At 36.3% G+C, this 22,814-nt stretch overlaps 1 protein-coding gene and 1 pseudogene across 8 annotated transcripts in view; both read right to left on the bottom strand.

Moving 5' to 3' along the window:
- The window catches only part of Txndc16 (thioredoxin domain containing 16), a 99,831-nt gene extending 77,493 nt beyond the window's left edge, over nucleotides 1–22,338 (bottom strand). For 3 of the 8 annotated variants that reach the window (XM_071608042.1, XM_027929847.2, XM_071608048.1), the window contains exons 1-8: nucleotides 22,125–22,336; nucleotides 20,151–20,243; nucleotides 17,389–17,423; nucleotides 15,441–15,550; nucleotides 14,374–14,610; nucleotides 13,351–13,433; nucleotides 2,870–2,943; nucleotides 1,821–1,895 (exon numbers count right to left, since the gene is read on the bottom strand). In XM_071608042.1, the coding sequence (XP_071464143.1) occupies nucleotides 1,821–1,895; nucleotides 2,870–2,943; nucleotides 13,351–13,433; nucleotides 14,374–14,551 (410 nt within the window). In that variant the 5' untranslated portion in view covers nucleotides 14,552–14,610; nucleotides 15,441–15,550; nucleotides 17,389–17,423; nucleotides 20,151–20,243; nucleotides 22,125–22,336. Of the gene's footprint in view, nucleotides 1–1,820; nucleotides 1,896–2,869; nucleotides 2,944–13,350; nucleotides 13,434–14,373; nucleotides 14,611–15,440; nucleotides 15,551–17,388; nucleotides 17,424–20,150; nucleotides 20,244–22,124 lie in introns of those variants that run through there. The other 5 variants (XM_071608044.1, XM_071608045.1, XM_071608046.1 and 2 more) reach the window with 5 other exon arrangements.
- LOC114088265 (shugoshin 1-like) lies at nucleotides 4,819–10,972 on the bottom strand (annotated as a pseudogene).
- Nucleotides 22,339–22,814: the final 476 nt, after the last annotated feature.

Here is a 22,814-nt window from a genome sequence, read left to right as displayed (position 1 = left end):
AAAACTCAGCATTAGTACAGCACTAGGAACAGGACACTACCTCAGCAAAAGTGAAAGAGACAAAATCCATAAGCTGACCAATCACAAGGTCCTCAGCACTGACATCCTCTCCTTATATAGGTCCTATTTCAAAACCAGCTGGTAATAAAATTGTCCAATGTAGACCTGCCACTCCATGGTTTGGTGTCAAAACTGGATTCACACTCTATGAAAAGACAATATTACTACCTTTTATACTTCAAAGAATCTTCTTTGTTTCTTCAACCTCATTTCTAGGTCAAAGATAGTTATTAGGAATCTATTAGAAAAACAATAAAACTAGTCAGCTTCCTGAGAAAAATAACTAATTTATTACTTGAGCTTTTTGCTACTACCAAGACAGCCACCCCTATTCTGTCCTAGGAAAGAGACTTCAAGGCAGCCTAAAAATCCTATGATATTTCTTCTATAAAAGATCATCTTCTACCCATTCCAATTGGCTTCTTAATCTACTGGCCTCAGGGCACATGTTTGTCAGTAATTTCTAATGGATCTTCTGTTAATACGTCTCAGCACTGGAACATTTAAAAGTGTCTGTTTGCAAAATGATAACCACAAGTTTTCTCCTCAAGTTTTTAACTTCCTGTAATTTTACTTTCGAGAAAATTTTAGGTAGGAGAGGAGAAGGAAGTAGGGAGCCAAACAGAAAACAGACAGTCAATGTCAGCAAAGGCCTTAAAGGACAACAGACCTATGACATTAAATTGAAAAAGCCACGTAAACTGGTGTCCTTGTTCAGTCATATTTTCTAGCTAAATCACAAGAGAGAATACCAGACTTCATTCATTGGTAGCTTATAGGAGTACAGCCCAGTCAAGCCTGAATCCCAGGCCTAAAGCAATTCCATGCCAGAGAACTTCGATTCACTCTCTCAGTGAACACTCAGGTATGTGCTGAGACTATAAAAATTCTTTCTGCACTTACTAAACAAGCATGGAGCTACAGATACCAGGCAGAAAAAAGCCAGACTGGGTAAGAAGGAAACCAAGTACTACAAAAATCTAATGAGAATAAAAAAGAGAGCTTCTTACCTAGTGCTATGAGTCTGAATGGTTGTGCCCTCCTAAATTCATACGTTGAAATCCTAACACCCAGCTACTTAGGATGCTGAGGCAGAAAGACTAGGAGTTCAAGGCAAGCTTAGAAAGAGTAACATCCCATCTCAAAAAAGAAAAGGAAAAAAGAGAAATCCTAAATCCCAAAGTGACAGTATTAGGAGGGGGGATTTTGGGGAGGTTATCAGGTCATGAAGGCAAAGCTCTCATGAATGAGATTAGTATCCTGATAAATGAGACCTCCAGGATCCAGGGTCTTTCTGTCATGTGAACATCCATAGAGAAGGTGGCTATCTATGAAGCAGAGGACTTGATCCAATACCAAATGTGCCAGTATCTTGACCTTGAATTTCTCAGCCTCCAGAACTGTGAAAAATACATTTCTGTTGTTCATTAGTCCCCAGCCTATGGTATTTCATTCTAGCAGCCTCCAAACACTAAGACATCTGGTAAATGCTCATTCCATTGTTAGACTCAAAAGAAATTGTATGACCACATGGTCTTGTTGAATCTTCTCTTACTTTTATACATAGTATCTATGTTTTCCTATATCTTTTGCCATTAAAGAAATTTTTTATCCTCAATGTTGGAAGATAAACCAGTAATCTTTGTGAAACTGACATTTACAAATACAATGTTAAGATCCTAAAATATTGTGATGAATTATACTTCTCTAAATTATATCAATGATAAATAAATGAAAGAGTGAGTACCTTTTGTACTTACAAGAGAACATGAGCGACAATGGCATTCACATCAAACAAAGTATCAGTAGGGAATTCTCTGAGCAATATGTTGCCTCTATTAAAAAAAAAAAGTTTAAAAGCTATTATAAAAATATTTCCTTACAATTCAATTTACTTGTTTACTAATACACTTTGAGTCTGTGTCTTATCCATGTGCCCTATGCATCTACCAGAATGTTGGCATATAATATGCTCTCAAATATTAATTGAACGTACACTCAATAAATAAATTTATTTTGTAAAGCTCAGGCACTGGATCTGGTAAAATAGATTGAAAAAACAAAAAGAAGAGTATAAACAAGGCTTCCTAACAACCTCCTTGTCACATACATACACAGAGATTCAAAAACTGGGTTGGGAAGGAGACAAACAGTAAAGAGAAAAAGTTTCCTCAGTGAGAGTTTCCTGCGCAAATAGACGGCTCACTACCTCCTAGGCCAAATCTTAAGGGTTTGAGGATAGGAGGTGAAACACCTCAGAAAGATTATCAGACATAAATACAGAGGAAACTACAAACTGGACACTGGCAGATGCCTCAAAAATAAAGTATACCTAAATATGAATCTGACACAGCAACTTGGAACACTAAATTTGCTAAGTGCTTACTGACCCAGCATTTGTAGTATGATTTCATGTAATATTCAAAAATCCCTGTAAGGTAGATATTACTCTCCACATTTTGAGAACAAAGAAGTTGTTCAGAGAGGTTAGGTAGCAAATCTATTACTTATAGAGTTTTTGTATGTGTGTGTGTGCATGCCGGAGATTAACCCAGTGGCACATAGCCACTGGACCACATCCCCAGTCCTCCTTATTTTTTTAAATTTTGAGACAGGGTCTCAATAAATTGCTGAGGCTGACAAGTTGCTGGGATTAAAGGTATGAGCCACCATGTCCCAGTTTACTTCAATTTTTTACTGAACTTCATATGATCCCCACTAAAAACAACTTTATTTTGGCTTAGTGACATTTTATATGCTTGAATATTGAGAAGTATATTTGCACATCACACTCAAAAATACAGTTTACCTGAATAAATATGCTTTCATCAAATCCTTTTCTTTTCCACAGTATTTTGATGTTTCTTCTTTGACACAATTAACCTTTAAAAGATTATATTTAAGGTTTAAGGTATGTACAAAAAGGCAAGTTTCCTGGTTATGAAAACAAGGACAATTAAACATGTCATCTTGTATCCAATGCAATTTTGTATTTTCTTTTTGTATGTTTATTAAATCATTAATAAATAATTAAGGATTACTTATATAATCCTTTAAAGTGAGGAAGATAATCTAATCCACATGGATAAATCTCAAAAACTGTTAAAAGTCAGTTGTTAAAGGATATGTACAATATTGTTCATGTAAACTGTTAAAACACAAAACAATACAGTCTATGGATAAACGGTAACAGCCAAGAATACAGAAACATTAAAAATACAAAACTATAACACCATTTTAGGATAATGAATGCTTCTGGGTATGAAAGGAAGATGAGGTACCAAAGTTATATCACAAAGTATCAGAAGAGAATGATGTGTAAAGTAAAAGTAACAATAATCAATGTTTTAGAAAAGGAATTAGCTAACTCTTAATAAATGACCAGAAAGTAAATATTTTAGGCTTCACAGGCCAAGAAGCAAAATTTGAGGAAATTATGTAGATAGTTTATTGGGATTTAAAGTTAGTGTGTCCTGTCATCAGACTTGGTTCTAAAACATTTATGCTGAAAAATACTAAAACCATTCTTAGCTTGTAGACTACCCCAAAGCAGGCAGTATTCTAGACTGAGCCCATAGGCCATAGTTTGCCTGCTGCTAGCCTAAAAGAGCATCGTCTGATTGAACTTCCTGTGATGATGGAGATATTCTATATCTGCATAGTCTACAGTTTTGTGATCACCATCACATGTGGCTACAGAAACTAAGAAATTGAATTTTTAGCACTGTTTTTACTCCATGCTGGGAATCAAACCCAGGATCTCACCCATGAGCATTTTGCCACTCTACCACTGAGTTATATGGTCAGTCTGAGAAAATAAATTTTAATTAGATTTATTCATAGTTAAAATACAACTCTAGAGTGTTTCCATGAATTTAATGAATAGGTATAAAAGGAATGGTTGAAAAAATAAGATGGGGTAATAGGATGTATCAGTGACTTTGAGAAAAGAAACACTTCGAGTAATGAGAAGTTATTTTGAGCATGGCTGATAAGAAATACACAGAGATACAAGATTGCACAACAAAAATGTTCAAGACAGAGATGTTAGGTTTGACTAACATCAAGGTGGAGAGAAGAAATTCCAAGGATGAGAATAGAGAAGGCTAGAAATAAGACAATCATAAACAGTTACGCTACCTGATATTTAAAGAACAGAAGGAAAATACATGTGCTATCTTTTACAAATTTTATTGTTCTTTAAAAACAGTCAACCTTCAGTGATTTAAGTTTAAAGGGATATGTACAAGTATGGATGTTAAGCTTTCTGAACTCTCACTGGTTGACAAAAAACAGGGGAAGCCCTTGGTATTCACATATTTAACAGTAGAGGCTTTCAATTACATAAGAGAGGCTCTCCTGGCTGGAAGTCCATGACATAATGATTTATGATTTTGCTGAGGCATCACTTTGAATAGCACACACTTAGCATTCATAACTTGTCACCTAATCCATGAGCCCAAATATCCATGGATTCTCTAATCATAATGCCATATACATTTTATGTGAAGAATTAAATACAACAGTGGTATAAGGGAAACACAAACAACTTGGAGTTTATCTTACTGTGAAAGTCAAGGATTTTACTCCAAGATTTTATAAAGATTTTCCAAAGGTCTTCATCTAATCTTAAAAAAATAATCCTTTACTCTAGTATCCCATGCTTATGAAAAGAATTTAAATTCCAGAATAATTTGAATAATCATTATTTCCAAAATGTCGGTATAAAATTCAATTTGAATTTTATAAAGGGTTTTAAGCAGCTTAAGAAATCTAAACAATTATAAAATATAGTTTTGAAGCAATGTTCACAATCTAGGGCCCTGTTAAGAGATTATTCTATGGCAACAGTCCCATACATTTGTGTAAGGTCTTACAGATTTTCTACTGGAGCAAAAGAAAATTTTAAACAGTAGCCAACAAAAGATTTATTGCATTTGTTTTGTAGTTGGTTTGTTTGTTGGATACTGGGGATTGAACTCAGGGGTACTGGACCACTGAGCCACATCCCCAGGCTATTTTATATTTTATTTAGAGACAGGGTCTCACCGAGTTGCTTAGCGCCTCACTTTTGCTGAGGCTGGCTTTGATGAGGCTCAAGGTTCCTGCCTTAGCCTCCCAAGCCACTGGGATTATAGGCATGCACCACCGAGCCCAGCTGCTTCACAGTTTTTTGAAATCTCAAATCCTTCTTCCACTTGAAAATAGGAGAATTCAAAAAAATACAAATCTATATAAGGGTCCTTCCCCTCTTTTTACTTTCAAAGTCAGTGTTGGCTCCTAACACTGGCTGAGCACCTATGCTTAGGCAGACACTCCATTGCACTTTCTTAATTTTTTTTTTTTGGAAAAAGAAAGTTTCTTCATTTTCACTGTAGGATGCAAGGAGGCATTAGTGATAACCCTCAGGCCAGAGTAGATGACTGGTAAGTCTCAGGAGATACACTGGGAGGAGTTTTTATTGGTTTAAAATCCTCTATTTTTCATCTGTTTATTTTAGTGCTCTTTAAGATCAAGGCCTGGTGACTGGTCTCCTATCTGATCTGGTAACAAGATTTTGAGTGTACTTGCAAGGGGACAGATAGAGGTCATCAGAATCATCCCCAGAACTGTTCCATTCACAAACACACTCTACAGATTATTGTTTTCTTCTTTTTTATAATCAATACTTATTTTCTGTCCCAAAGGAGTGAAATGAATACCATCTTCCCAATTAAAATTTTTAAGTTATCACAAAAACTGACAAATTCATCCAATATTTTTTTTTTTGCATTTTAATCAGAATTTATTTGATTCTATGTTTGTTTACAGGGGTGGGGGAGTTGTTTGGCACTGGGGATTGGACCCAGGGGCACTTCACCACCATGCTATATGTCTATCCCTTTTTATTTTCTTTTTTTTTTTTTAATTTTTTATTGTTGGTTGTTCAAAACATTACAAATTTCTTGACATATCATATTCCACACTTTGATTCAAGTGGGTTATGAACTCCCACTTTCACCCCATACACAGATTGCAGAATCACATCAGTTACACATCCATTGATTTACATATTGCCACACTAGTGTCTGTTGTGCTCCGCTGCCTTTCCCATCCTCCACCATCCCCCCTCCCCACCTCTCCCCTCCCCTCCCCTCCTCTCTCTCTACCCCCTCCACTGTATAACCCTGAGGGTCTCCTTCCATTTCCATGCAATTTCCCTTCTCTCTCCCTTTCCCTCCCACCTCTCATCCCTGTTAAATGTTAATCTTCTTCTCCTGCTCTTCGTCCCTACTCTGATCTTAGTTACTCTCCTTATATCAAAGAAGACATTTGGCATTTGTTTTTTAGGGATTGGCTAGCTTCACTTAGCATAATCTGCTCTAATGCCATCCATTTCCCTGCAAATTCTATGATTTTGTCATTTTTTAATGCAGAGTAATACTCCATTGTGTATAAATGCCACATTTTTTTTATCCATTCGTCTATTGAAGGGCATCTAGGTTGGTTCCACAGTCTTGCTATTGTGAATTGTGCTGCTATGAACATCGATGTAGCAGTGTCCCTGTAGCATGCTCTTTTTAGGTCTTTAGGGAATAGACCAAGAAGGGGAATAGCTGGGTCAAATGGTGGCTCCATTCCCAGCTTTCCAAGAAATCTCCATACTGCTTTCCAAATTGGCTGCACCAATTTGCAGTCCCACCAGCAATGTACAAGTGTACCCTTTTCCCCACATCCTCGCCAGCACTTGTTGTTGTTTGACTTCCTAATGGCTGACAATCTTACTGGAGTGAGATGGTATCTTAGGGTGGTTTTGATTTGCATTTCTCTGACAGCTAGAGATGGTGAGCATTTTTTCATGTACTTGTTGATTGACTGTATGTCCTCCTCTGAGAAGTGTCTGTTCAGGTCCTTGGCCCATTTGTTGATTGGGTTGTTTGTTCTCTTATTGTCTAATTTTTTGAGTTCTTTGTATACTCTGGATATTAGGGCTGTATCTGAAGTGTGAGGAGTAAAGATTTGTTCCCAGGGTGTAGGCTCCCTATTTACCTCTCTTATTGTTTTAGCGACAAATCCTCTGAAATGAGCGACAAATCCTCTGAAATGGAAATGAGGACAACCACTCCATTCACAATATCTTCAAAAAAAATAAAATACTTGGGAATCAACCTAACAAAAGAGGTGAAAGACTTATACAATGAAATCTACAGAACCCTAAAGAGAGAAATAGAAGAAGATCTTAGAAGATGGAAAAATATACCCTGTTCATGGATAGGCAGAACTAACATCATCAAAATGGCGATATTACCAAAAGTTCTCTATAGGTTTAATGCAATGCCAATCAAAATCCCAACGGCATTTCTTGTAGAAATAGAGAAAGCAATCATGAAATTCATATGGAAAAATAAAAGACCCAGAATAGCAAAAACAATGCTAAGCAGGAAGTGTGAATCAGGCGGTATAGCGATACCAGACTTCAAACTATACTACAGAGCAATAGTAACAAAAACAGCATGGTACTGGTACCAAAACAGGCGGGTGGACCAATGGTACAGAATAGAGGACACAGAAACCAATCCACAAAACTACAACTATCTTATATTTGATAAAGGGGCTAAAAGCATGCAATGGAGGAAGGATAGCATCTTCAACAAATGGTGCTGGGAAAATGGAAATCCATATGCAACAAAATGAAACTGAATCCCTTTCTCTCGCCATGCACAAAAGTTAATTCAAAATGGATCAAGGAGCTTGATATCAAATCAGAGACACGCCGTCTGATAGAAGAAAAAGTTGGCTACGATCTACATACTGTGGGGTCGGGCTCCAAATTCCTCAATAGGACACCCATAGCACAAAAGTTAATAACTAGAATCAACAAATGGGACTTACTCAAACTAAAAAGTTTTTTCATCCAATATTTTTTGAAACTTTTTTTTATTTTCACTTTTGTTCCCTTTATACTTTGATGTAAATTTTTATTTTCTCATATTAGCTTTTCTTTTCTCTTTTTCTTTCTTATGCATCTTCATGCTTACTTTTAGTTTGCTCAGATTCCAATTCCAAAATAACTTCTTTTGTTTTAGTAAACTTGCCTGGGCGAATCAGCCTTAGTAATAAATTAATTTGACCCTAGTTCCATCCACAAACATTTTGTTCTACATTTTCAGGTATGTGCATGTTTGCTACTGGATCTACATATCTAATTATTTCCAATTCAAAATGCTGCCCTTCCAAATGACTGGTTTCAAAGTCATCTGAGGTATTCAATTGACTTTAGATGATTAAAATGCCTTTAAATGATAATGGAGAGATACAGTTCCAGGTAATGCATTATCAGTAGACTCAGCTTTATCTGAATCAAAATCACATCCCAGTGTGTCTTTTTTTTTTTAAAGAGAGAGAGAGAGAGAGAATTTTTTAATATTTATTTTTTAGTTTTCGGCGGACACAACATCTTTATTTGTATGTGGTGCTGAGGATTGAACCCGGGCTGCACGCATGCCAGGCGGGCGCGCTACCGCTTGAGCCACATCCCCAGCCCCCCAGTGTGTCTTGAAGAATTAGTAGGTATTTCCTCTTCCATTTGGAATGATTCTCCTTGTCTTAGAAGGTCAGCTTCTTCAAGAAGAATTTACAGTGAATTCTCCACAAATACATTCCTGGTGTTGTCATCACTATTGGAGTGCATTCCAAAGGGTCATATTCCATCGTTCAGAAAAGCTTCTTCTGTTTGTTGTGAACTAAGTTTTTCTTTCAATGCATATAAATGACATGCAAGGTAGTAACGTTCTTTTCTCAGCTGTAGGATGATATCTTGGGCTTTTCTCACTTTGGATTTTTCATTTTCCAAAGCTAAAACTAACATTCTGTTGTTTGGCTGGTAATTTTTCAGGAATGTAGAAGTGCTGTTTGGCACGGTGCAGCTACAAAGGACTTGTGTTTGCCAATCCCATCAAGCTTTTATTCCTTCTCTCCTTCATTTGCTTCTTTATGTCTTCAAAACTATCTTGAAAGGACTTTTTCTGGCACCTTTCCTTAATCATCTCCTGCCTTGGTCACCACTTCTGCCACAGCTATCACCCTCCTCCTCATATCCAAGGCTCTGCAAAGCTTTCCCATGGTGTGTGAGACCCTCACTCTGGGCCTTCCAGGTCTCTGGTTTCCTTCCTTCCTTCCTTCCTTTCTTTCTTTTTTAACTTGTATGCTATAACTGCCAACTTATCCAAGTATATGAGGAAATGCAGAGAAAGGAACTACTTTTGCACCTAAGAGTTATATTTAATTATACCTAAGAGTTTACATTTAATCCAATTTCACAGAACAAATAGGAGGTAACTAGGTAGAAAAGGAAAGATATCTTTAAGGCCAGACATAAAAGCAAATAGAAAAGCCAGGAAGTGGTCAGGGCAGAGGGGACCCTCAGTGTAAGATGAGGCCCAAGGTTCAATCCCCAGCACAGTGAAGTGAGGTGACTGGAAGCACAAAAGTGCATGCTAAATTGGGAGCATGAAAGCATCTTGGCAGCTGAACACAGGTATGGCATACCTATGATGTGGCTCAATTTCCTATCTCAAACCTATATCCCTCCCCCCTTTTATTAACAAAACTACTAAAAGCAAATGTTCCACTAAAAGGCTTTGCCAGCCTCCCTAATAGGTAGCGATGGACAAAGGGTGTTAGGAGAGGTCACTGGGTTGGAATTCTTGGGAGGTTCTTAAAAGGGGAGGGATTGAGTGATATTCTTGCTCTTTACCACTTCTTGACAAAAAGGAGACAAGACAGACAGAATGCCAAAGGCAATCATGGACCACTAGGCCTCTCTAAAGAAGAAGTCACTTAACTAAGGACAATGCAACAGAAAAAAATGAAGCCGAGTCCCTGATGTTAGAGCAGCCACAGCAGCCCTGGGTAGTTTATAATCTGGATTTAATGCAGAAACATAACCCTGGCAGCAACATGAAGATAAAATGGAAGGTGAAAGAGCACAAAGATAAGAAGATAGGTACATTACTACAGGTGAAGAATGACTGGGACCTGAAGTAAAGTGAAAAAGGGCAGAAGAAACTCAAGAGACTTTTCACAAATAAGTAAAAGTAGGGAGAAGACTGAGTGTAAAAACAGTAGGGGGAAAGGAAAGATAAAGAGAATGAGGGCTTTCTAAATAGGGCACATTGGTGGCTACTAAGCAAAACTAAGGCTAAGAGAACACTTGTTTTGGATTTGGTAAGGTTTTTGTTTGCTTTAAGATGAAGTTTTTGTTGCTCAATTTAATTTTAATAATTTGAGAAAATAGAATGATAATTGGGGAAGTGACATTTATTTAAAAAACTTCAAAAGGGGAACTGACACCAAGAAGTCAGGCATAGAGAATTAGAATTAAAAAGAAGCCAGGAACCAAGCATGGCAGGCGCATGCCTGTAATCCCAGCAGCTCAGGAGGCTGAAGCAGGAGGATCACAAGTTCAAAGCCAACCTCTGCAAAAGCGAAGTGCTGAGCAACTCAGTGAGACCCTGTCTCCAAATAAAATACAAAATATGTCTGGGGATGTGACTCAGTGGTCAAGTGCCCCTGAGTTCAATACCCCGTAAACCACTCCCGCCCCTGCAGCCAAAAAAGAAGCTTGGCACAGAAGCACATGCCTATAATCTCAGCTACTAGGGAAGCTGAGATGGGAGGATCACAACATGAACAAAATTTAGCAAGGCCCTGTCTCTGGGGACCCTGTCCCCTGTTATTGCAAATAAAGAAAAAAAATTAAAAGAGTATAGCCATAACCAAAAAGTGAATTTAAGTCCAGAGTGTAGGGATGGTTTGACATTATAATAATAAGTTTGTCCGTTCATTCATTTTTTCAACACATACTTGAACCATATAAGTTACTGTTCTAGTAACTGGTGATACAGTTAAATCCCAAATAAAAAAATCTTTATCTTTAGAATTTACGTTCCAAAAGTAGAGACAATTTAAAAACCTAATTAATATGTGTCAGGCACTTTAACAAATAGGAAAGGGATAGTATAGAAAAAGTCTTTTTAGATAGGTAATCAAAGAAGGCTTCTCTGAGGAAATGATATTTGCTCAAAGAACTGAAGCAATTCATATAAATATAAGGATGTTCACGAGGAATTCTAAGAGGGGAAAGTAACTGCAAAATCCCTGTGGTAACAGCACCTCTAGTAGGCTTAAGTAACAGATGATTTGTATGTGTTACACCAAGGCAGAGGGATAGAAAATGAAATCAGAGACAAAGTTAATCTCTACAGTACTCAGGAGGTTCAATTTTATCACAACTATAATGTAAAGCCTTTCTGGGCAGGGTAGCAATGTGTTCTAAGACACCTGCTTAAATATGGAGAAGAGTTTGTATTGGAACAACAGTTAAAGGAGAAAGGCCAATAATTAAAAGACTACTGTGGTTTCCCAGATGAAAAGTGATGACAAGGAAAGGTAAAGGTGAAGGTACAGGAAGTGGTCAGACTTGAAAAGTTCTGACAGTACAATCTAGTATTAGTAGATGGACTGGTTATGAAAGAAAAGTCAAAGGTAACTGAATGCTTTTCTGTTTTAAAATAGACTTTGATGTAGTAACATAACCATGCCAGATTTCTCTTGGTTATCATCTGCACAAATGATACTTTGATTTCTTCATTTACTTTGAAGATTTCTGAAGACTTTATTTTAGACACATTTCTAAATGGCATACAGTTGGATTTGGTTTTTGTATCCAGCTTGTCAGATCTTTGTCGTACCTGGAATATTCAGTACAAGTATACTTCAGCAATTTCCTCATCAACCTCTACCTCTGGCAATCTTAATTTGAAGAAGTTCTCAAATGTTACTTTTCATGATGTCTTCCCAATATCATTTGCAACTTTCCATCTCAACAATCAGATATAGGTTTTCTTTCCTTTAAACGTCCAAGGCACCTTATTTGTATCTCTTATTGCAATGATCTGGTTCTTAGTTATTAAAATGATTTGTAAATGTGTTTTATCCCCCACAATTTAGGATATATACTCTCTAAAGAAAAGTATTAGGTCTTAGTTATCTTACCATCCAAAAGAAGAATGAATATAATAAGTTCATTTCAACTCCACAAATATTAGTTACTATTTACTAGGTGCTAAGGACTGAACTAGGTACTCAATAGGGGCCTGTCTCATTCAACAGTATCTCCTTTCCAGACAGCATTCTTGACCATAAAAAGAATTTAAGTAATGTTAGTTAATAAATCTAACAATGTGGGCACAAACTTTAATCATTCTACTCCAGTTGCTAGATACACAGTACTAAGTACTGTCTGCTAGTTATTACATTAACAGCATCATTATTCCTTTTCAGTTTCATATTAACCTACTATTTTATTTTGAAATTTCAGTTGAAAATTTTTAATCAAACCTCCTGGGAAGTGAGAGTTGCTATTATTCTAGAATGGATTCAGTTGTTCAAAGTTAACTGAGACCTCTGGATGTACAAAACTGACACCAAAATATATGGACTTTTTAAAGGTATATATTGCAAAGTTAGTTAACCTTTTTTATGTTTTCCTGCCTTAGGAAGTCTAGCTGCAGAAACTAAGGTAACAACCATCTCCGAGATGAGGGTTAATGAACTAAGAAAGAATAAATGCAAGCATTTAGAATGCATTTTTTAAGAACAGTCAGGTAGACAATATTCTAAAAGAATTTAATATCATTATGTTATTTTTCATTCAGTTTTCTTATATACAAACTATAAATTTAAATTAAGTGAAAGAAGTATGTAGCAATCTAATCCAAGATGCTTGTGGAAATTCCCTATGATAGAAAATATTCAAATTTGCTATAAACTGAGAAAAAGTTAAAAAACATATTTGAGTTGTTAAACTTTGTTCTAAAAAATGTGAAAAAGTACAACAAAAACAATTATAAAGACTTAGAAAATAAAAAATTCTTCAGTTACCTTAATTCCGTTACCCCAGTTTGCACTAATAGAAATTTAATAATAGTTGAGATATTTGTCAGGCAAAATAAAACAGAACAAAAACTTAACTGTAGGTTTGAAAATGACACTTCACTTTAATGGAATGACTTATGAAATAAAACTAAATTCTAGGCTAAAGAATTTTAAAAAGTCTTTCCTCTGTATGTACTATATTGTACAATAATATGAAACTATCTTTCTCTGACTCTCTTTATTCTTATACAAAAAAAGAAAAAAAATGTTTTTCCTGTTTGGAAAAAGAAAGTATCTTTAGATATTCAACTTAAACCATACAGTTGTAAAATGTCTGTCACTATTATTTTATGAAAATAAATATCTTTCTACCTTTGCAACTGAAATCCCATAGTCCTGGAGAGGTTTAGCAGCCTCATTCAGTTCTTCAAGAAGTACAGAGGTACTTGGTGAATCTAAAATGAGAAATGTTTTATGAATATTTATAGGTTGCCTTTGTAAAAGGATAAACTTTTAAAGTAAAAGCCAAAATCTGCAAACAGAAGAAATATACTATTTGACCAACTAGCTTCTAACACATACCTCATTATTATTATTTCTAATGTTTTTTCTAATATTTTTATCATGATATACTTAACTTTATAAACTTCAAAAAATCCTACTTAAAAATATATAATAAACATTTAATTTGAACCTAACATTAGGCATATTTCTTCCAATCTTAATGCCATATACACAACACACATACACACATATACAAACTTTTCAAAATAATTTTAAAATACCAAGTTACAATTATAAAAAGGGAGCTAACGGAAAAGTGGATTCACTTCATTTACTAATTCCAAGAATAGAATAGTATTTTTAAGGAATGAAATATTACATGAGACCTTTACAATTATTAGTTTTGTTCAATAGTTATATTAGTTAATTCAGTATAATTAATGATACAGCTAGAGCTGAGTTCTAAAGCATTACTAATACTACATTTTAGCTTTTAATTTTTAAAAAAATATTTACATGCTAAACTATGAGAAAATATACTTTAAGAAATGACTAAATAAAATTCAGATGTTACATCATAAACTAATCCTTAAAACAATAGTTGTTATGAATTAAACATGAGTAAACTTCTTTAATCCTCACAACACACCTAGAAAGCAATTATTATTTCCTCATAATAGACAACAAAAGAAACAGAAGGAAGCTAAGAGACTTGACCAGCGAAACACTACAGGCCAGGTAGCAGAGTTCAGATTTACCAAGGCAGGTAAATTGTAGTGACAGCTTTGTAGCATATATGGTTAATCTTGACAGGAAATTCCCACTTAAGCAAATACTGACTACACAGTAATATAAACATCAAAAGAATATTAGAATTTTAAAAATATTTACCAGCTTGACAAAAATAAGCTAGAGAGGCTTTTCCTGGTTGCAATGTGCTGAAATATTTCTGAGGACTCAGTTCTGGCACAGAATCTTCAGTTGATTTATGAAAAATGCACATCATGATAAAAGAGATCCCAACTCTAAATATACTGAAGTCAGAAGACATCATCAGCTGTAGTTGCATATGAGCAGGAGAATCTGTCTGTTTTGTTCTCTGCTGTATTCTATTACCTAGGACAATACCTAGCACAGAATAGGTATCCAACAAAGTTATTAAATGAATTTGTTAAATAAAGTTAAATCTACAAGTTATTTCTTACATTATTTTGATTTTGATAGAATTTTACTATTTCCTTCTAGTAAAAAATTTGAGGGAGAATGATGTGTATATACATGCATGCACATAAAATGGCACTAATTTAATAATGCTATTGATTTTTGATAACTGCAAAAGAAACCAAAGATATCTGAAAAATTCTCAATTTGGTAACCTGAGTTTCACAGATATTTTATTGAGTATATTAGGCTAATTGTCACCTTTAAAGGTTCTAAAATTAGCCAGGCCCAGTAAACCCAGCAATCCAAGAGGCTGGGGCAACAGACCCATTTTTAAATTGGACATTTTTATTCTGCCTATCCACACTTAACTTACAATAAACATTCAAATAGTTACTAAATCCTGTTAAGAAGGGAATGATACATACAAAATATATCTACTATGTTTACTTTCTTTTCTTTTTAATTTTTTTTTAGATGTAGATAAACAAAGATATTGTGTCTTTTTTTCTTAATTTGGCACTGAGGATATAACCCAGTGCCTCACGCATACTAGGCAAGCACTCCACCACTGAGCTACAACCCCAGCCCATTTATTTACTTTAAATCCTCTAGAATATATCTACTAAGAGTACATTATTTCTAAAGATATATATTTTTTAATGTTCAAGACTTAGATTTCTTTATACTGCTTTGAATCTGAAGTATTTTCAACTCATATTTTAATTCAATTCTATTTTCTAATCTCAGACTTGACCTAGATATCCTCCTCTCATCTTCTTCCCTGGTGTACTTACTTCCATGCTGCCCTCTATATCTGCTGTCAATTCTCTTTGTCTTCTATATTGCTATTTTCAAATTTTTCTTGAACAACTTCAGGAAGTTCTTCTCTTGTGATCTATATTACCTATGTTTAAAAGAAAATTGTTTAGGAAAAGTACTACAATATAAAAATACCCTACTTGTAGAAGGTAAAGAATATTCACAAGTATAGGTGAGAAATTTGTTTTAATTCTTTTTTATTTCAAATAGGACTTATATCTTTCAAATGCAAGAATACTATTTCAAAATAGGCAATGGAAAAATAGCAAAAATTATTTCTATATATTCATAAGCATATGGGCAATTTTTTTAATAAAGAATAAAATGATAAAAAAAAATGGAAAACCCTTAATAAACTGAATACAGTCATTCAATATTATCAGTAAGTACATATATTCTTCATAGTGTACAAGTATTCCTAAAAAAAGGAGCTAATAATTAATGGGTTACTTCCTAGAGCTAGTTTATACCAGTGAACAAATTTGCTAGTAATTTTTTAGTAATAAGTCAAGTGTTCAAAAACTCAAAGTAAAATGATGAATAAGAACTGTGCGAGGCATATAAAAATGTAATTTTCATGACATAATTAAGAGGTATCCTGACATTAAAATTGATCATGCATTATTGTCATTTTAAACCACCCTATTTTAAAGCCACTTTACATTAATGGGGATGTTTTTAAATAGGTCATCCACTATTTTCTTTACATTCTGGAGGGAAATACATTCCTACTGCTAAGGGAATAACTATTTAACATTCATTACTATATGAAATAACTATAATCTGTAAAACAATAGGTAAGATCACAACTGAAAGATTCAATATCATCTTTCCTGTCCTTGAGATTATAATTCATTGTTTTAACACTAAATTGGACATTTTAACACTGAATTGGAGATTATACATGTGAAAGTACTGTGCACTTGGTCCATTATAGACATTGGTGATTATTCTTACCTAATTTTAAACATAAGAATTCAGTAGTAATTTCTGCAATTTGTTTCGATTTTTAAATAAATTTGATTATTTTAAAAATGACATAAAGCAGAGAATATAGCATGGATCAACTTTAACCAAAACCATAACAATAAGAGTGAGAAGGTAGGAGACAGAAAGGGAGCACACAGGGTGAGATAAAGGGATGAAAGAGCACTAAATCTATCTTTCACAAGATCAAAATCATATTTATTAAAAGGAAAGTCAATGCCAAAACAATGACCAGTTAAAGGTAACTATCTCTAAACAAGAAGTAACTGGGGGCATGGGTAGATACCAAGGGAACTTTTGAAGCCTTAGAGTACCATCTCTTTAAATAGTGTACACTTTTATTTTGTCTTAAAAAGTTATCAACCATGTGTAATCAAATCTCCCATACCTTCTACTCATATTAATCCAATCTACCCTCTCAGGCCACAGAAGAGTGAGCATTATCGCATGCATGAAAAATAAAATGGACTTTCCCAGAAACATGCTCTTCTCATTAAAAGATCTTTAGAGAAAAGGAAATGTGCATGGGGAAAGAGAATCCCAGCAAGAACAGAATAAAGACAAAGACACAGAACATATTTGGTTGCTGTTTTTGTTTTTGTTTTTTCTCTTGTCAGGGTACTGGAGATTGAATCCAGGGGTGTTTTACCACTGAGCCACATCCCTAGCCCTTTTTTATTTTCTATTTTGAAACAGGATTTCACTAAATTGCTTAGGGTCTCAGTAATTGGCTGAGGCTGACTTGAACCTGGGATCCTCTTGCTTCAGTTTCCCCATTTGCTGGGATTATAGGCATGCGCCATTCCCCTGGTTATAGAAGCTATTCATGAGGTTTTTTCCTTTAGTAATTAGAAAAGGAAATAGAAAACAATAGTTAATGCCTCAAAAATTAAAGAACCTTGGGACAGGGGATTCAGCTCAAGGGTGAGCACTTACCTAGCACGGTGAGGTCCTACATTCCTTCCCCAGCACTGAAAAAAACAAAAACAAAACAAAACAAGAACATAAAAAAAAAAAAAAAAAGTAATGAGTACCTTTAAAGAATTGTGACTTTGTTTCTTTGATATGGTAGATCATTAATACAATTCCAGTTCCCATGTATAAGGTAGGACTCACTTAGCTCCCTCTTCCCTCCATTTCCAGTAAAGCTAGTAACAGTCATCATGTGATCAAAAAAATGCAAGGAGAAGTCATTTCTCCTTTAGGCAACAGTTTTAGGAGAATTCACTGAACAACAGTTTTTATTTCCCTCTGTCAGGGTCACTAGAAATGATTAAATGGTAGCTGTTCTGTCAGTTTGAGCTTAACACAGAGAACTCCTAGCTTATGTGTAATGAGCATGTGACATAGGGAAGAAATAAACCTATTGCTTTAAGCCATGGAGATTTGAGAAGGAGTTGTTGCAGCACATGCTAATCTATCATCATTGGTATGCAAACCAGAATCGAGATGTTGCCTTCACAAAAAAAATCCCAAAACACTGGCTAGGGATCCAAGTGAACACAAACTATTCTGGACCTACTCAAGGAAACATTTATCCAATACTGGTACTCAGATCAAGTTATCCATGTGACAAAATATTTGATAAAACCATTGCTACAATAATTTGGAGGTGATGTGTATTTAATGAATTTACAATTAACATGCACCTTGGTTTCTGTGGCTAATGAATTTATTTACTGCACTAAGAAAAGAGGCTGAAAGACAGAAAATAAATACTATGTGGTGGTCACTGTTGGTCATATTTAACGAGGTATTAAAAGATAATTGGAACCCATTCAAGAGACCAGCTATTCACAACCAAAAATAATCTTGAGCCCCCACCCTTCTATGGTCATCAAAGCATGCTGAACAAATTGCTCAACCACAGAAAGAGCCATATTGTCCAAAGCCAATCTCAGATGTGGCCAAGGATAATAAAAATGGCAGGATCTCTCATAGGGCAAAGCCAAAGACCATGAAGAACTATGCTCTAGGGCATGTGCAGAATAAGAACTATTTGTTAATGAGCTACAATAATGAGATAAATACAGAAATCCAGTGTGTTTAGAAGCTTTTCTAGAAATTTCACAGAGTAATTTTGTATCTGTTGACTAATAATAAATTTCAAACTGGTTTTTATATTTACTTGTCCTACAGCTTATTTTTATTGTTTGCCAAATATTCAAACTACACTCAATTTGAAAAAAAAAAAAAAAACTGCCCATAGAATGTAGGGAAGAAGTCAAGATCCCTGGCAACATCTGCAAATTACTACAATCTACAGTCTGGTATATGTTTTCCATTCTTCCCCTCTCCATATGGGAACTTATCTGTCCCTACATTACCCTATGCATTCAACATATGGATTAGGAGACAGATAACTCATGTCTAGACCAGATAAAGAAATTATCACTATTGAGAATTACTTAGAAATCCTGGACTTTAATTGTGACACGTGACCGGATGGGATTTTTGGTTTATCTCCACTGGGAAGAAATCAACTGCATATAGGATGTAAAAGATGTGTGGACTGAACATCGGACTGTCCAAATGTTTCCAGTTCTCTATACATGCTAAACTTATACCTCCCTGAGTTAGGTACAGCCATGACTTAATTTAATCAATGAAATGCAAAAAATGACATATAGCTTCTGGAAAATTCTGAGAGTTGATATACATGTGTCAAGCATGATATGTTTTCTCTCTGCTCTGATGATTGGTAATACTCAAAATGAGGCCTTCTCTGTCAACTCAAGTCCCAGAAATAAAACAAAATGGAGCAAAACTCCCAGCTGACTCATCGTGAACGTAAAACAAAGTTTACTTAAATCCCTAAAGTTTTGGAGGTGTTATCGCAATATAACCTGCCTATTTTTACACCAGGTCTAAATAACAAGTAAGAGGAAAATGACTTGAATGCAAAACACCCATTCTAAATTTCAAAGAATTCACAGGAAGTTGACCCATTTCCACTATAGGAAGATTCTAAAAGTAAAGATACTTCTTCAAAATGAAACTATTACCACAACAGGTGCCAAAGGCAAAATAAAGAAGTCACAAGTAAGTGTTACAGAATGCTTGACAACACAACACACATACACCTCTAAACTTTCAGCCTGGAAGGGTCTTTAATTCTTCAGTATAATAATCCTATAAGCAGTAATCAGAGGTCACAAAAAAGATATAACTTTAGTCTTACCCCTAAACTCTAAATAAGTATGCATGCAAAAGTGATCTAAAAGATGGAAAGAATGACTGACTTGAAACTAAGACAATAACAAGCACTATAAGAATGGGTCAGTGAGGCTACAGTACAAAAAGAGCTAAAGCTTGCACACACAAAAAATAAGCAAATGACAACATGAGGGGTTTTTGTTGTTGTTTGGGGGGTTTTTGTTGTTTTGGGGAGGGGATGTTTGTTTCTTTGGTTCGGCAATAGAATATTAATAAAGTCACCACAGAGCTTAAAACAGGAAGTACTTCAAGTGAAAGTCATTAACCCTGCCTTCCTGTGGGGAGGCAGATGCAAATCTGCCTCTATGTGCTCCTTAGGCTGGTAGAACAGCTGGTAGTCCTCCTTTAGCTAAATCAGTCCCATTGTGGTATTGGGTCTGGTGTACAGTAATATACAGTTCTGCTTTTAAAGAGTAATCTGCCCTCTCAGTAGTACAATATTCAACCTTTGTGCACTTGAATACATTTAAATTTTAGAATACCTGGCAGTAAGCTTTTCTAGGGGATCCTTGATGAGTTTCCCCTTTATAGGACTAAAGTTCCATTGTGATTAACCATAAAATCAATTGCTTACCCTGTCAAGAAAAAAAGGTAGTTAGCAACTATAACTATTAAATAAATTATATCAAGATCTGTGTGCACTATTCTCTGGGAAAAGACACATTCCATATTTTGCAACAAATGGGGCATATAATGCTTACAAAATTCCTATAAAAACATTCTGTCAAAAAATAGCTTACTTACAGTTTAATGCTGCTACTGAAGAACAGAACCTGCTCACTGCACCAGCCTCTAATAAAATGTTGATTAAATCTCAACAGTTTATTATTTAATAAACCCAAGGACCCAAAGGAAGCAATAAAAGCAGTCGACATTTTGCCAGAGTCCTTCTAAGCAGGTAGAAAGAAAATCCTGTATTTTTACCCCACATTCTTCACCCAAAAAAGGGAGAAAGAAAGGAAAAATGTGTCCATACTTACTCTCACACAAGGAGAAAAAGAGTTTCACAAGCAAATTTGTGTGAGTACAAACTGGATGTTTTTTTATCACCATTTTGAGCAGAAAATAGAAGAGAAAAAGGAAAAAAAAAAAAAACCTCTTCCTGAACTTAAATTCATACTTCATTGATCATGGAAGATGCACAAATAGGGCATGCTGAAGAACAAATGGTAATCTTGATTTTGACAAATGCTTAAAATGACATAACTGATTTTGTGCTTAAGTACACAGCTGCAATCAATTACCTCACTCCTGTCATGAGCATTCTATCACCTGTTTTAAGGCTACCCTAACCATATTCTGTAAGAATCAATTCTGCTGATTCTCTTAAATTCCAAATAATAGGTTCCTTCTTCAAAGTATTGATGTTGGATCAGGCCTGTTAACTTCTTTCAGTAAGTTGTACCCTACTGTACCCTACACTGGTCAACATGCTCCACTGAATTTTCATCTGAGAATGTCTACATAATAGTATCAGGCACACTCATCCATCATTTTGTCATTATACCTAGAAAGAACCCACACGGCAGCAGTACCTAGAGCCTGGTGAACTACTAGCCCAGAATCTGGAGTACAAAACAGACTTTAAAGTCCCTCCATGTGGACCACTTACTTGAGCAAAAAGAGAGCAACGCTCTTCCTGGGCAAAGCATAGGACAAAGAATAGTGAGGAAAGACTGTTTTGATTGCTCCAGTAAAGTACCTTTTACAAGGTTACTGAATGTGTGATGTGCTGTTCGTTCCAAAAACATAAATTATTTCCTCTTAATCTCTCACCACTTTGTTCCCTTTATTTCCAAACACACACAAAAAAATCAATAAATATTATGTGTGGAATATGTTGGAATAACTATTTCTCGTTTATACATAAGCAGTAACATAACATTTATTTTGTAGCTTTCTCAGACCTAGGTATAGCGCCACCATCTCCTATATTCAGGAATAAGGCTTCAACACAAGTGGGATTTAAGAAGCAGGCTATTCTCCTTTCCTTCTAGACAATCATTAGTTTTGATTCTGCCCCCCCAACCCCACCCCCGCAAATTTATACCCGAGGCATCTTCCCAAATTTTCTTTCAAAGAACAACCTTCTACTCACAGATCGCTTCGACATTCCTCTGATCCTACCACCGTTCGTTATTAAAGGACGTTTCCAAAGGAAGGGGGTCTTTTAACTCAAGAGTTTCGGTTCACCCGTCACATCATCCCACCCACACATCCCGGTTTCCTACAGCTCACACAATCAATCAATCAATAAATCAATAAATAAAATGCCCTTCAGAAAGGTCCGGGTGAGGCCCCTCCGTGTCCCAGAAGCAGTAGTGCTAAGTCAGAGTTTAGCGGTGCAGCCCCTGCTAGAGGAAAGCCGCCAGGTTTGAATACCCATTTCTGCAGACAGAAGAGAAAAAAAAAAAAAAAAATAGAACCATATCTGAAGGGCCCGCGCTGCCACCTACCTGCCTGAGACCTGTATACATATATATAATGCAAGACCTACGGGGATGGACCCGGACCAAACCCACGGACGAGGGTTCCTGCCTCCTGAGACCAAGTTGGAGGCAGAAGGCGGGGCAGCAGCCGGCTTTCCAGGAGGCCGGCCACAGCTACGCCTACCTGTGAGGACTTACGGCCCGCACCCTCCCCGCCTGTGGCCGCCACCCTCTCCGTGGAATCGGTCACCGGAGCAAAAAAAACATCACCCGAGGCTCCTCCTTCTCCTCGTGCTTCTTACGTAAAGGACTCCCCAGCCAATGGCAGGCGCAGAGGGCGGAGCGAGAGCCACCCCAGGTGACAGACGACAACCGAGTCCTCCCGCCGGCGCGAGCCGGCGATGCAGTTGCTGGGCCAATCAGCAGTATGGGTAGGGAGTGGAGCGGGGGCAGAAATCGGGGAAACTGGACGCCCAATCGGATCTCAAGACCTCGGAGTGACGGGTTCTAAGGCCCGTGGCCTTTCGAGCGCGGCGCTTGGGGGGCGTGCCTGCCTGGGCCAATCGGTGCTAGCCCACGGTGCGGAGCGAGCGCCTCAAATGCTCGGGTTTCTCAGCTGATTGTCTCCAGCCGAGAGTTGTTTTTTGCAGCTACGGAGCCGAGCCGCAGCAGGAGGAGCCGAGACCCCCGGGGGGAGGGGGGGCGGAGAAGAGAAGG

This window comes from Marmota flaviventris, chromosome 2 (assembly GCF_047511675.1).
Source record: "Marmota flaviventris isolate mMarFla1 chromosome 2, mMarFla1.hap1, whole genome shotgun sequence".
Taxonomy (NCBI): domain Eukaryota; kingdom Metazoa; phylum Chordata; class Mammalia; order Rodentia; family Sciuridae; genus Marmota; species Marmota flaviventris.
Note: the sequence above shows the minus strand (reverse complement) of the source record. Positions and strands in the feature narration are given on the sequence as shown.